Source organism: Tachyglossus aculeatus, chromosome 18, assembly GCF_015852505.1.
Source record: "Tachyglossus aculeatus isolate mTacAcu1 chromosome 18, mTacAcu1.pri, whole genome shotgun sequence".
NCBI lineage: Eukaryota > Metazoa > Chordata > Mammalia > Monotremata > Tachyglossidae > Tachyglossus > Tachyglossus aculeatus.
The window spans coordinates 35,307,190-35,323,054 of NC_052083.1; the positions used below are offsets into that span (position 1 = coordinate 35,307,190).

At 43.1% G+C, this 15,865-nt stretch overlaps 1 protein-coding gene across 1 annotated transcript in view; it reads left to right on the forward strand.

Annotated features, from left to right (window-relative positions):
* VPS26C (VPS26 endosomal protein sorting factor C) overlaps nucleotides 1–15,865 on the forward strand; it is a 40,057-nt gene that overhangs the window by 8,262 nt on the left and 15,930 nt on the right. The window contains exon 2 of the mRNA XM_038760679.1: nucleotides 15,257–15,400. Coding sequence (XP_038616607.1) covers nucleotides 15,257–15,400 — 144 coding nt within the window. The remainder of the gene's footprint in view (nucleotides 1–15,256; nucleotides 15,401–15,865) is intronic.

A 15,865-nucleotide genomic window follows, 5' to 3' on the forward strand; every position in this document is an offset into this window, starting at 1 on the left:
GCTGGCAAGTGGTAGAGGCAGGATTAGAACCCAGGTCTCCTGAGTTCTAGACCTATGCTCTTTCCATCAGGCCACACTGCTTTGCAGTTCCCTGATAAAATGGTTCTCCTAGCATGGTGCAGCGATTCCACCATCCTAAGCAATTTAGACTTATGGGTAGGGATGAGCTGAAGAGGATGGGAGACCCTCTGAGAAAGTGGAACACTTTAACAGAGGCCTATTAAACAAAATTATTGTACTTGAAGTTATAATGGGAGGGGCCTTTTTGGCAAGTGGAAACATGTACTAAAAGAAATTTTGCACAATTGTCAGTGATTATTGGGACGAAACTTTTGGTCATTAACTTTGTCCACATTTTGTTTTTATAGCTGGGTTAGAAGCCTCAGAAAAAAATGTGCCTTATAATAGGAACTCTGGCAAATCTTAAGTATAGTGGTGCAAAGAGCATCACTATAATAATGGTTATTTTCTCTCTCTCATGCACTCATTATTGTTCCATAACGTGTCCTCCACTCTGAAAGTGGGTTTTATTCACTTAGTCCAAATCTTATGCTTGTTTTCATACCCATCTTCTTAACTGGGCTGATTTGAATTTCTACTTGGAGCTGAGGCATTTTTGTTCAAAGTAGGAAATACTCCAAGCGAAGACTCTCTTAGATAAGGTGGAGATGAGTGAATATTGCCACTCTGACATGATTGCCGAAAATCCTGCCTTCTGAGTTAGCTTTCATCTGATGGTGGGGTAGGAGTATCAGAAGAAGCTGGCAGGGTTACAGGGAAGTTCCATTTAGTTTACTTGGGCTTTTTGTACGTACTTAACTATTGTGGTTTTTTTAAAGAATAAATTGAAGGTTTACTTGGTCAATTGAGAAGAAATAACGACAGAGACTTGGTTTAGGTAAAATTAGGTGCAAACAGTTGGGTATGAGGTTGAGTGTGACCTTCAAGACTGTGAGCCCACTGTTGGGTAGGGACTGTCTCTATATGTTGCCAACTTGTACTTCCCAAGCGCTTAGTACAGGGCTCTGCACACAGTAAGCGCTCAATAAATACGATTGATTGATTGATTGAGTGCACCAACCAGTAATGATGACGGTTCTCTGTTTGTGTAGGGTCTTTCACCTCCTAGGATCCCCAAAATACTTTATGTGAAGCAGCTCAAAAGTCTATCTTCTCTCCCATCCTTGTTCTCCTTCTGAGTAGAAAACATCTCTATTAAACAGAATCCGGCCGTGCACCCAGACCTTAAGTGAAATGAAGGTCATTCCTGGAGGGCCTTGAGCGGGGCAAGATATCTATCTCCACCATTTCTGCCTCTTCTCTATGTTCCCATACACTGCAGGAGACCTCTGAGAAAAGGTACCATTATGGATTTAGAAAGGTGGGATGTGCTGTGAGTTTAAAGTGGGATTTGACTGGAACAGTATGATTTATACTTCTAATAAATGAGGGAAAAAATAAGGGATAGAGGCAAAGGCAGATAGGCTGGAATCCCTAAGTGCCCTTGTCCCATCATTCACTTTATATTCTCTGTGGGTCACTGTCCCTTTTCTAATATGGGATGACTACCACAACTACTTATTTCTAAGGCCCATGAAAACTGTCATTACTATCTTGAATATCAATGCCTGTTTTCTATCTTACATAGACTGTGAGCCCCATGAGGAACAGGTACAGGAACTGGGTCTGACCAGATAAACTTGTATTTATCCCAGCGCTTGGGCCAGTGCTTGGCACGTAGTAAGCATTTAACAAACAACACAACTATCATTATTATTATCATTATATTTTGATTTAAAGGTCTCAAAAAATGAAAGCTTAAGATAGAATGTCATTCATGCTGAGAAGCATGGCGGTCTAGTGGATAGAGCATAAGAAGCAGGGTGGACTAGTGGGTATACTGTATATATGTATATTTGTTTGTACATATTTATTACTCTATTTATCTTGTACATATCTATTCTATTTATTTTATTTTGTTAGCATGTTTGGTTTTGTTCTCTGTCTCCCCCTTCTAGACTGTGAGCCCGCTGTTGGGTAGGGACTGTCTCTATGTGTTGCCGACTTGTACTTCCCAAGCGCTTAGTACAGTGCTCTGCACACAGTAAGTGCTCAATAAATACGATTGATTGATAGAGCCTGGGCCTGTGAGTAAGAAGGACCCGGATTCTAATCCCAGTTCTGCAACTTGTCTGCTGGGTGACCTTGGGCAAGTCACTTAACTTTTCTGTGCCTCAGTTACCTCGTCCGTGAAAAAGGGATTGAGATTGTGCACGCCACTTAAGACACGGCCTGTGTCCGACCTGATTAGCTTGTATCTGCCCCAGCACTTAGAACAGTGCCTGGTACATAGTAAGTGCTTAACACACAACCTTAAAAAATCCAGTTGCTTTCCTCTCTTTGGCACAGCCACCTTTCTCCTCTCTCGGTACTGTGGGGATGTTATAGGTGGAATAGGTGTTGCTACTTGGTCAATCAGAGAACCTATTTACTGATAATTGAATTTCAGTCAACATTTAAGGTAGATCCTCTAAAAGGAATGACTCTATGACTTTACATTTAAAAGGTTAAAACCAGTTTTATTCATCTAAGTCAAAGCCGTCTCTCCACTTCCATCTCTTCTCCTCTGCAAGCCCTTACATGCCCTCCTGCCTCTTATGACCTCCTTTTTGTTGTTGTCACCACCTCCTCTTCCCTGCGGTGCATATGGTTAGTGTGGTTTTTCCTGCCGCCCGGTCTCACGAGGCCGGCACTGTCATCAAAGCCAGCTAGTGATGGCTCCGATTTCCTGGGTCAGAGGAAGTAGAAAAAATAGTCAAGCGGCAGTGTACCCAGCTGGGTAGCTTTTCACGGTATATAAAAATCACCTATGGTTTGGGAGGCTTTTTTTCCCCGCTTGGGAGGTATACTTGTGTTTTGTTAAATCTCCCTATGATTTTCATAAATGGCTTTGTAGCATTTATGTTTATAATTCTGCTTTGCCATTTGGGTAGGGGAAGCTGGTTTCTGAATATCATTCTTTTCCTGATTAGTGGCTTGTCATTTTCCCTTCAGTGAAGAAACAGCCAAGATTCTGGACCTGGATTCCATTTAAAAACCCATATGCCACACATTTAGCATTCTTTATGTTTATTCATTCATTCATTCAATCGTATTTATTGTGCACTTACTGTGTGCAGAGCACTGTACTAAGCGCTTGGGAAGTACAAGTTGGCAACATATAGAGACGGTCCCTACCCAACAGTGGGCTCAGAGTCTAGAAGGGGGAGACAGAGAACAAAACAAAACATATTAACAAAATAAAATAAATAGAATAAATATGTACAAATAAAATAGAGTTATAAATACATACAAACATATATACCTATATACAGGGGCTGTGGGGAGGGGAAGGAGGTAAGGCAGGGGGATGGAGAGGGGGAGAGGAAGGAGGGGGCTCAGTCTGGGAAGGCCTCCTGGAGGAGGTGAGCTCTCAGTAGGGCCTTGAAGGGAGGAAGAGAGCTAGCTTGGCGGAAGGGCAGAGGGAGGGCATTCCAGGCCCGGGGGATGACGTGGGCCGGGGGTCGACGGCAGGACAGGCGAGAACGAGGTACGGTGAGATTAGCGGCAGAGGAGCGGAGGGTGCGGGCTGGGCTGGAGAAGCAGAGAAGGGAGGTGAGGTAGGAGGGGGCGAGGTGATGGACAGCCTTGAAGCCGAAAATGAGGAGGTTCTGCCTGATGCGCAGGTGGATTGGTAGCCACTGGAGATTTTTGAGGAGGGGAGTAACATTCCCAGAGCGTTTCTGGACAAAGACAATCCGGGCAGCGGCGTGAAGTATGGATTGAAGATGGGAGAGACACGAGGATGGGAGATCAGAGAGAAGGCTGATACAGTAATCCAGGCAGGATAGGATGAGCGCTTGAACAAGCAGGGTAGCGGTTTGGATGGAGAGGAAAGGGCGGATCTTGGCAATGTTGCGGAGCTGAGACCGGCTGGTTTTGGTGACGGCATGGATGTGAGGGGTGAACGAGAGAGCGGAGTCGAGGATGACACCAAGGTTGCGGGCTTGTGAGACGGGAAGGATGGTTTATAATTTATTGCATTAAATCCTGCCTTTGCAGTCAAGGGAAACTGAAATGTGAAGTGGTTAAAATCCCTGTCCGAGTTCATAGGGCAAGTGAGTGGCAGGATCAGAAGTATAATTAGAAATTCCTGAACAAAGGAGTCTAGGCCTTATCATCAGTCTTTTCCTTTTGATCTGAAATGTCATAAAACTTCTGCTTTTTATCATCTAAACTATAGGAAACTAATCTCAAAGGAACTCCTTTCAGTACTCATGATGTTCAAATAATTTCAACCCTTTCAGTGGAAAGTTAGCACCATTCCTGGCAGTTCCCAAAGATCACCTGTCCCTTGGGGCAGTCCCAGGAAATTTAGAAGTCATGACTAATACTTCCTCGCCAACACCTGACAATGAAGTAAAGTGGGAATCCAATTCAGACGGCGAGCTTTCAGGAACCTTTTGGTTAAGGAGAACTGAATCCTCTCTTTCTCCCTCTCTAGACTGTAAACTTGTTGTGGGCAGGGAATGTGTCTGTTTATTGTTATATTGTACTCTCCCAAGTGCTTAGTACAATACGCTGCACACAGTAAGCACTCAAATATGATTGACTGACTGAATCCTGAGCCTCTATAACTTCAAGAGTTCCAGATACTCTTACTCAGTGCATGGGAAATCCCAGTTTAAGGAAATCATTTTGACTTGAATTCCTAAGTTCATTTCAGTGTGCTATTTCTTGTTCTGTTCTTTGGGCCAAGGTATGCCGCCTTTAGGGCCATCTGCCAGATGGTTTGAGAAGCATCTTGCAAGAAATGATGGGGGGAAGGGGCTCTATATAATTTTCCTCCTGAAAATCTAGCACAAGGTAGCAACTACCTTGATTCTGATGATGTAGGGCTCAAGGTAGTTCATGAACTTGGTCAGCAATTATGAGTCCTTTGAACTTGCTTTTTAAGTTTGTCTCCAAATCTGTAATTGCTTATGCAGGAAATTTTTACAATGTGTTGTGAGAAGCCTCCTGCAGAAATAGGTGATTGGGTGCTTATTTGTATTCGTCTGTTGTAATGTGAACTGTTCAGTGGAGAGAATCAAATTAATAGTTTTTGAGGCTTACCATCCCTTGTTAAAAGGAAGTCTTTATGAAACCTTGACTTCATAAAGCAGTTTTATGTGTCAAATGGGTAAATGGGGTAATGCAATCAAACAGATTTCCCCATAAGAAGACAGAAATGGAAGCTTATCAAGACTTTGGGGAAAAGTCCAGGGAGATCATAAATGTTCTATTATCCCAAAGCTTTCTATTGAACTTGGCCTGTTGAATCCAGATTGATTTAAGCATTTTCATTCCTTCAAAACAGGGATTTTCTTTCAGTCATTTTAGACCCTTTGATTTCGGACTGGAGACCTTTTTTTACTTCAGCCCTCCACAACTGAATGATATCTAACAATGATGGATTTATTAAGCGTGGAGGAAAGCTTTTTCTTGCCAGGTTTCAAGATTTCTGTTCCAGATTGTTGTTTTTCGGGCTCACCGGCACTGAGGCGATGTTTTCTGTGACGCCGCCTCGCAGGTGGGCTGTGAGGATGTCGGGATGTGAGGATGTCAGGACACCCAAGCAGCTTGCGGGACGGAGAATAGAAGGGGGCACTTACTAGCAGGGAGGGCAGACAAACGTTTTAAAGATCCAGGGAACAAAGTGGAACAGCAGTGGATGATTAGGTGACTCCAGCAGCAGACAGGATGACCTGATGTGAGACTGAGGCACAGAGAAGTTAACTGACTTGCCCTGGGTCACAACAGCAGACAAAGGTCCCCAGTCCGAAATCAAAGGGTCTAAACTGACTGAAAGAAAATCCCTGTTTTGAAGGAATGAAAATGCTTAAATCCATCTGGATTCAACAGGGCAAGTTCAATAGAAAGCTTTTGGATAATAGAACATTTATAATCTCCCTGGACTTTTCCCCAAAGGATTAGATAAGGATTAGAACCCAGGTCCTAAGACTTCTAGGCCCATGTTCTTTCCACTAGGTCTCACTGGTTCTCTTGCATTGGTCAGTTGAGTGGGGTTGGCATTGTGTGAGTTTACAAATACAGAATTGCACACCCACCAGGGAAAGCTTCAGAAACACCAGAAGCATCTGCAGAAAGTTGTGGGATGGGAGGAGTCAGCACCTGTATATATGTATATATGTTTGTACGTATTTTTTACTCTATTTATTTATTTATTTTATTTGTACATATCTATTCTATTTATTTTATTTTGTTAGTATGTTTGGTTTTGTTCTCTGTCTCCCCCTTTTAGACTGTGAGCCCCCTGTTGGGTAGGGACTGTTTCTATATGTTGCCAATTTGTACTTCCCAAGCGCTTAGTACAGTGCTCTGCACATAGTAAGCGCTCAATAAATACGATTGATGATGATGATGAACTGTCAACTACAGTCCTGTCAGCTGTGTGGCTTCGGGCAAGTCACTTAACTTCTCTTTGCCTCAGTTACCTCATCTGTAAAATGGGGATTAAGATGTGAGCCCCCCCGTGGGACAACCTGATCACCTTGTAACCTCCCCAGCGCTTAGAACAGTGCTTTGCACATAGTAAGCGCTTAATAAATGCCATCATCATCAACTGGGGGAAAGCGTCGACCTTCGGAAAAGTGCGGAAGGAGACGCAGCCGAGCGGGAGGGAAGTGGAGCAAAAATAGAGGACCGAGATGTAGGGATGGAAAATGGTCTGCCCTAGAGTTGTGACATGGAAAAGAAAAAGTGGGCTCGTATGGTATGGCCAGAGAAGGCCAGAACTAAGGTGTCCATTGGTTTTAAGAGTGCTCCGTAATTAGTAGTAGTATTCCTGTGTTCCTTTCCCTCAGAAATCTTCTTCTTCTGACGACAACACACTGCTTTCTCACCAGCAGCAGGCTGGCAAGGATGGAATTGTCCTTGGTCTCCCTTTGCTGTGTCCTTCCACAAATGCACCAGCTCCCTCTTGTGCGAACTACAGCATATATGCTACTGAGGTGTCATCCCCCAGATCACTTGGTCTCAGTAGAGAAAAATCTGCATTTCTCCTCCTGTTGTGTAGGAAATCCTGGGAAACACGGCAGAAGCATTGGTGCGAGGCTTTCCAGGGCGTGAAAAATCCAGGGAGAGAAACAGACGGATCTGGATTGGATTTTTGTTTGCTAATCTGATCTGGAGTGGTGATAGTAACTGTAGAGCAAGAATTCATTCATTCGATTGTATTTATTGGGCACTTACTGCGTGCAAAGCACTGTATTAAGTGCTTGCACTGTACTAAGCGCGAAGAGAAGAGGCAGGACATTGTGTGCCAGAGTGAAACCCAATGTGGGGACCTCCCCTCTGATGGGTTCATCATCATCAATCGTATTTATTGAGCGCTTACTGTGTGCAGAGCACCGTACTAAGCGCTTGGGAAGTCCGAGTTGGCAACATATAGAGACAGTCCCTACCCAACAGTGGGCTCACAGTCTGAAAGGGGGAGACAGAGAACAAAACCAAACATACTAACAAAATAAAATAAATAAAATAGATATGTACAAGTAAAATAAATAAATAAATAGAGTAATAAATATGTACAAACATATATACATATATACAGGTGCTGTGGGGAAGGGAAGGAGGTAAGATGGGGGGTGGAGAGGGGGACGAGGGGGAGAGGAAGGAAGGGGCTCAGTCTGGGAAGGCCTCCTGGAGGAGGTGAGCTCTCAGTAGGTGGGTTGAGTAGGTGACAAAAGATGAGGCAGGTTTTTGGTGTATTTTTGGTTAGTTGGGAGATATTGAGGAGAAGGAGAATGCTGAGGGAAAGGGGACTCAGTCAGTAACTGGGTTCCTTAACCTCCCTGGGCCTAAATTTCTTAAGCTGTAAACTGAGGTTTAAATGCCTCCTTTTCTGCTCTCTTAGATTGAAAATCTCTTTGGAGCCAGTGACTTTGCTTGATATGATTATCTTATATGTACCTCTCCCTTTAACACAATGTGCTTAATAAATACCATAAATAATGCCATAATGAGTATTTTTTAGTACACCTGACACCAGGGATTTTTCATTATGAGTTATGAAGACAACAAGTCTAGGCTGTAGATGTTTTGGCATGCAAGGACTCAAGATAAAACATTCTGTAGTTAGTAATCCAGTCCAAAACTATTTCAGAGAATCCCAGATGATCTGTGAACTCATTAATCTACTTTGTTCTAAAAACTATTTCTTCCCGTATTTAATATTTAGTAAATTCAGGCAGTGGTGATTGAAAATTGATCTCCAGCCACACAGTTAGCGTGTCTAGAATTCCTGAGCATAAATCAGTCCTCTATAATAAACTCTAAATTTAGTTTTCCCCATAACCTTAGTCATAGACTGCTCCTCAAAGACTAAACAAGTTCAGCCCTAAGAAACCTGACAAGTGCAACAGGAAAAGAGACAGTGAATCATCTGTTGCATGATTTCTTTGGTATAAAATTTTCTTGGCGAAATAATTTCCCTGAAGAATGTAATTGGTTTGAACTTAGTGTTCGGAGGAGACTATTTGACGGGACCTAGAACAGGCAGTAGTGCATTTGAGCTTTTCATTTTTGATTAACTGCTAGTAAGTGTCACTAATGAATTCTGCCATATATAGCATTTTGTTCATTTGGTCTAAAGAAAATGGTGTTTTTGTTAGGTGAAACATTGTTCCCAAAAAAGTGGAACAGGGAGAACTTGATAGCTTTTGAAGTTTTGTACATTTCCATTTTCGGGACACAGAGTAACAGAACAGTGAAGCAATAATACAACTTACTTACAACTAAATTCAGCCAGGAGATCCGTAATAGATCCCGAGAGTCAAAGATCCCCCCCAAAAAGGCCCAGTGAAAAGATAATTTAGAGTTGCTTCATGGGGCTGGGCACCTACCTTCTTCCTGCAAAATTCTGGCTGGGTGGTTCACAGCAGGATGTCAGCTTGACACCAGAGGCCCCTCGCTCGTAATTACACAGTGACCCACACTTTCTTTCAGTGCATAAACAGCCCCTGGAAATGTCCGAAACTTTTGGAAGTTGCCTTAATGATTTCAGTCCTCTACAGAAATGTCATTAAAGAGAGACCAGCCGTCCGTCCTACCTCAAATTTGAATCTGAATAACATCATGATTTTGTTATTCATCACAAAATCATGATGTTGTTATTCCCCCCCCCCCCCACTACTACTACTGAGCTGCTGATTGTGAAGTGCCCAAAAATATTTTTACATTCAGGGTGGCCTAAGTGACCTCAGAAGAGTGCCAATGCTAGGCCCCTGCTCCGTGACGTGGCAGGCTGGTAGCCAGTAAACACTTCACCGTGAACACGTCGGTCCCTTAACGATGAGACGATCCAACATTATTTTGTTTTAACAATTTTATCAAGAAGGCTGGGAAGCAGATTTGTTACGCAGGGGAGAGAAGTAGGGAGAAGGGAGAAACAAGATGTTTGTCGAAAGGAAACCCCTTCAGTACTGGTTGTTTTTTTTTCTGAGAGACCTTGCTGAAAGGTGTCTCTAAGTGCTACTAAGAGGGCATAATGGTTAAGTAAGGTTCCAGCAGGTACCTTTGTTGCCCCCTCTGCTCAGTGACTCATCATGTGCTCCTTCATGAGTTACCAAAATCCTGACTGCATCAGATAGGATGTCTGTAAATAATTAACAGTATATCATACACTGTTATTATGAGGCTTGGGTAGTGATTTTTAAAGTCCATCAAGATCTCCAGATCCCCAAGTGGGATATATCTTTTAGACTGTGAGCCCACTGTTGGGTAGGGACTGTCTCTATATGTTGCCAACTTGTACTTCCCAAGCGCTTAGTACAGTGCTCTGCACATAGTAAGCGCTCAATAAATACGATTGATGATGATGATATATCTGAGGTAGCCCTGTGATTTTCCTTGAGACCAATTGTGGGTCATTGTGAAGTTTTCGAGAGGAAGGACGAGATCTTACAAACCCAGGATAGTTCTTGGGGAAAAACGTACTGGGTTCTTGGTTCATGGATTCAGAGAACTCCTTGATGGGAATGCCGAAAAAAGACAGCCCATTTGTCGAGATGCTTAGAGCTCTTTAATAATGGTGGCATTTATTAAGCGCTTACTATGTGCAAAGCACTGTTCCTCTTTCTTCTTGGAACCTCAGAATGAGGGACAAAATTGCAGGAATGATCTAGGAAAAGCAAATGGCTCTTTAGATAGAAGGGTAGCAGACGGTCTACTTAAAAGCTGTGTTCTGAAGAAATCCAATTGATCAATGGTATTTTTTAAGCAAGATTGCCCAGGTGCAATCTAATGAGTGCCTGTAAACACCTTCTACATGTGCTGTCTTTTCCTTTGGAGGGTATGGACGAGGAGGGGGTAGGGATTTTACTTGAGCTGGGAACTGAGGGGCAAGATTGAAATAACTAACGGGCCACTATTTTGCTTCTTTTCAACTCTCATTGGAAAGTCTCAGGTCCTTTGAGAGACCTGGGATGAATAAGAGTGGGAGACCAACTCTGAAAGCCATATTTCTATCCTTCCCTTAGGGCTGACACCTATGGGCTCCTCCCTGTCAGTCCCATGTTTGTTCCACAAGATCCATGCAGCCCAGTCTACCCAAGTGGAAAGCAGGGTGGCCTAGTGGAAGGAGCATGGTCTGGGAATAAGAATAATAATAATAATAATAATGGCATTTATTAAGCGCTTACTATGTGCAAAGCACTGTTCTAAGCGCTGGAGAGGTTACAAGATGATCAGGTTGTCCCACGGGGGTGCTCACAGTCTGCATCCCCATTTTCCAGATGAGGGAACTGAGGCCCAGAGAAGTTAAGTGACTTGCCCAAAGTCACACAGCTAATTGGCAGAGCTGGCATTTGAACCCATGACCTCCGACTCCAAAGCCCAGGCTCTTTCCCACTGAGCCAAGCTGCGCATTCTAACCAATTGGGTTGGACACAGTCCTTGTCCCACATGGGGCTCACAGTCTTAATCCTCATTTTGCAGTTGAGGTAACTGAGGCCCAGAGAAGTGAAGTGACTTGCCCAGGGTCACACGGCAGACCTGTGGCAGAGCCAGGATTAGAACTCAGGTCCTTCAGACTCCCAAGCCCATACTCTATCCACAAGGATAGCAGCGTGGCTCAGTGGAAAAGAGCCCGGGCTTTGGAGTCAGAGGTCATGGGTTCAAATCCCGGCTCCACCACTTGTCAGCTGTGTGACTGTGGGCAAGTCACTTAACTTCTCTGTGTCTCAGTTACCCCATCTGTAAAATGGGGATGAAGACTGTGAGCCCCCTGTGGGACAACCTGATCACCTTGTAACCTCCCCAGCGCTTAGAACAGTGCTTGGCCCACAGTAAGAGCTTAATAAATGCAATTAAAAAAAAAAAGGTCATGCTGTTTCTCATGCTTGCCTTCTCAGATGCAAGGAGAATCAGGTTGAGTCGTTCTAATATGTCAATCAATGCAATTGTATTTACCTAACGCTTGCTTCGTGCAGAGTACTGTACTAAGCGCTTGGGAGAGTACGATATAACAGAGTTGGTAGATGCATTCCCTGCCCACACCCCAGCCCTGCCCCAGATGGGAGGAATGGGCTGGTTTAAGGGCTCCAGTTCGGCAGGCCAAATTGCTTTCTACCATGTTGCTTCTTAATTAAAGAAATGACATCTATCTCTTGGGTCATCAAATATTTATGCCATTAACTTTCAAGGTGTGTATGTATCCATTCCTTCCCCCCCAGGTACACGAGTTGAGAGACACCAAGGTACAGTTAATTATTTTAGGATTAATTAAGTCAACGACTACCCAAACCCTTTCCCAAAAGATTCGGTAGCAAGTGCAACGTGAAAATAGCAATGAAAGCCTCGTCGCTTTCCACTGCACTATGTAAATGCTCAGATAAACCTCATATGAGGTTTATCTATAGATACTATACTATACTATGAATACTATAGATTCGTAAGTTACCTCCCTTGGGGTGCACAGGTAAGGTTGCCTTTGTACTGGTCTAGGTTTAAATACTAATTAAGTTTAGGTGGAATATTTTGAACACTGTTTTGAAAGTTTAACAATTTTTTTACAAGTAAACTTTCCTATGACCCTTGTGTGATTAAATGGAGAGAAGGGAGAAGAATCCATTACCTTAAATCCCACCTCCCCAAGTCCTACAAGAAATGGAGATGCCTCCACCATTTTTATGTCTGCCTTTTCTTTTTTTTATAACTTCAAATGTTCATCATTTAGAAACATAACTTCAGTCCCTTCGTCTTTTGTCCCGGAAGATTCATCTAATGCAGAAACTGTTTGTTTTTTCTATTCTGAGTGGCCAATGGGGATTTTCACGCCTGATGTGATGAAAATTGAAAGTTTTCAAAATTCCAGATCTTATTTTCCTTTTGCCTAGTGAAATGTGCCACTGCATCACAGAAGTATTTAAAGAAGAAATGCATTTTGGAATTATATTATTTATGCTTTCTTCCTGGGTTATTTTTCAACAAATAATTCCTCTTTTAAAAGTCTTGAATATTATCGGGGACGCAGGGATTTAAAAACTCAGGATAATGGGAAACCCGATCAGATCAACAGAATCGGGGTTTGGCCAGCAGTATGACATCGAAGAACTGCTTTAAGGTAATCAATCAATCAGTGATATTTACTGAGCACTTACTGTGTGCAGAACACCATACTTAGTGCTTATTTATTTATTTTACTTGTACATATCTATTCTATTTATTTTATTTTGTTAGCATGTTTGGTTTTGTTCTCTGTCTCCCCCTTTTAGACTGTGAGCCCACTGTTGGGTAGGGACTGTCTCTATATGTTGCCAACTTGGACTTCCCAAGCACTTAGTACAGCGCTCTGCACACAGTAAGCGCTCAATAAATACGATTGATTGATTGATTGATTGATTGGGAGAGTACAATACAACAGAGTTGGCAAACATGTCCCCTGAAATTTGTCAAAAAGGAAAAGTCATTCAATCGTATTTATTGAGCGCTTACTGTGTGCAGAGCACTGTACTAAGCGCTTGGGAAGTACAAGTTGGCAACATATAGAGACGGTCCCTACCCAACAGTGGGCTCACGGTCTGGAAAAGGAAAATGCCGGAGGAGGCACCAACACTTAGTGGCATTTATTGAGAACTTTGTGTGTGAACAATACTGTGCAACGCCCCTGGGAGAGTACATTAGTTACAAAATACGATCCCTGCCCTCAAAGAGCTTACAGACTAGCTGGGGAGATTGTTAGTACTTCCCTGGCTGTGGTCAAAGCCACTGTTACCTGTACCACTGTTCCTACAGCTTATTGTGCTTCTCCTCTCCGTGCCCCATCCCAGGTAGGCCACGGATGCACCCGCTGGGGAGAGGGGCAAAGAGGGGAGGGGCCTAGAAGTACCACGTTTAAGGGGGATGAAGATGCTACTCTGGGGAAAAAAACCAGGCGGACACATCTGCCACCAGGTGCAAGAATACCTAGGTGGGGACCTTTTTTTTAATGGTATTTTTTAAGCGCCTTCTCTGTGCTACAAACACTGGGGTAGATACAAGGTAGACAACATCGACATCATCATCAATCGTATTTATTGAGCGCTTACTGTGTGCAGAGCACTGTACTAAGCGCTTGGGAAGTCCAAGTTGGCAACATATAGAGACGGTCCCTACCCCAACAGTGGGCTCACAGTCCAAAAGTGGGCTAACAGAGAAGTGAATCAATCAATCAATCGTATTTATTGAGCGCTTACTGTGTGCAGAGCACTGTACTAAGCGCTTGGGAAGTCCAAGTTGGCAACATATAGAGACAGTCCCTACCCAACAGTGGGCTCGCAGTCTAAAAGGGGGAGACAGAGAACAAAACCAAACATACTAATAAAATAAATAGAATAGATAGGGACAAGTGAAATAAATAAATAAATAGAGTAACAAATATGTACAAACATATATACATATATACAGGTGCAGTGGGGAAGGGAAGGAGGTAAGATGGGGGGGAAGGAGAGGGGGATGAGGGGGAGAGGAAGGAAGGGGCTCAGTCTGGGAGGGCCTCCTGGAGGAGGTGAGCTCTCAGTAGGGCCTTGAAGGGAGGAAGAGAGGTAGCTTGGCGGATGGGAAGAGGGAGGGAGGGAGGACTGTGGCGGGTTGGTCACAGTCCATATCCCATGTGGAGCGCAACAGTCTTAATCCCCATTTTACAGATGAGGAAACTGAGGCACAGAGAAGGTCATACAACAGGCAAGTGGGACTAGTCTTTCTGCCCCCAGACCCCTGCTTTATCCACTAGGCCATGCTCAGGGAGGGCAAAGAAGACAGGCAGTGAGGGGCTATTACATTTCATTCAATAGCTTCTGCAGTGACACATCTTAAGTGATTACCTAAAGATACCTTTAAAAATCAGTACTGTAGAGGCAGAATCTAAGCGTCTCAGGATTAGAGGTACCCCTCGTTCTGTTCATCATATTTCACGTGGATTATTTCACGTGGCTCTGTGGAAAGAGCACGGGCTTTGGAGTCAGAGGTCATGGGTTCAAGTCCCGGCTCCGCCAACTGTCAGCTGTGTGACTTCGGGCAAGTCACTTAACTTCTCTGTGCCTCAGTTACCTCATCTGGAAAATGGGGATGAAGGCTGTGAGCCCCCCGTGGGACAACCTGATCACCTTGTATCCTCCCCAGCACTTAGAACAGTGCTTTGCACATAGTAAGCGCTCAATAAATGCTATTATTATTATTATTATTATTATTATTATTATTATTATTATTATTACGTGCTTTTGCTCTGATCAGACTGCAGAGGTGTCGGTTGATGAACATATCTACCCAGGAAGCATCTGGTATGCCACTAGATACTGCGGAGAGGTGGAAACGTGGAGCCATTTTTTGCCTGTGGGTCAGGAAGAAACTAAGAGGAATCCGATGTTTTGATTCTATGAGAGCATTTCGCAAGCCACTGTTAAATGCAGATTTACTTAGCATGTGGTCATGGCCGTAGGTTTCCCCCAGGTTCTGATTTTGATAGTTGATTTTGATATTGCTAGTTGATAATTATTTAAATATTGATGAGTGAGCGGAATGGTTCTTTTAAAAAATAAATGAAAATGAATGAATGAATGTAGCACTGACTTTGAGGATTTGTTTTTTTAGTTCCGGACGTACTACCAAGCAAGATGAATGAGACAGAAGACGGAAGACGCTGATGATGAATTTCACCATCATCTTTTTCTCGTGACAGGAAATGCTGTCTGGTGTGGTGGTCATAACCTGTAAAGATTCAGTGCAACACCAAGGAATTTCATTAACCATGGAAGGATCAGTAAATCTACAACTTAGTGCCAAAAGTGTTGGTGTGTTTGAAGCTTTCTATAACTCTGTTAAGGTGAGATCCCTAGGTGATTCTCTTGATATTAAATGTTTTTATTTGAAAAAAATCATACCATTTCTTGATTGCCGTGTGGATGGGGGAAGTAAAATCCCCTTCCCATTAGAGCTGGGGGCGGGGGGTTTCAGAGACAGAATGTACATTAGCGATTCTTCCGCTTAAATCATCAGGACATTAGAGAGAAGATCCAGATATTTAGAGTGGAGATGTGACCAACCACTTATTAACGCTGGCATTAATCACTAGTAAGTGGTGGGGTTATCAAAAATAGGGAGATTCCAGCCGGTAAAAACCAAAGCTTCTCCAAAAGGCTAACTTATGGCCCAAACCCATTGATAAAACTGTTTATTTTTTAACATTTAAAAACAGATGAAAGTAAGATTGTCCTATAAACTAATCAAAATAGCATCCAGGATCTTAACACTAGTATAAAAATCCTAGAAAGGCAAAAAGATAACAAAA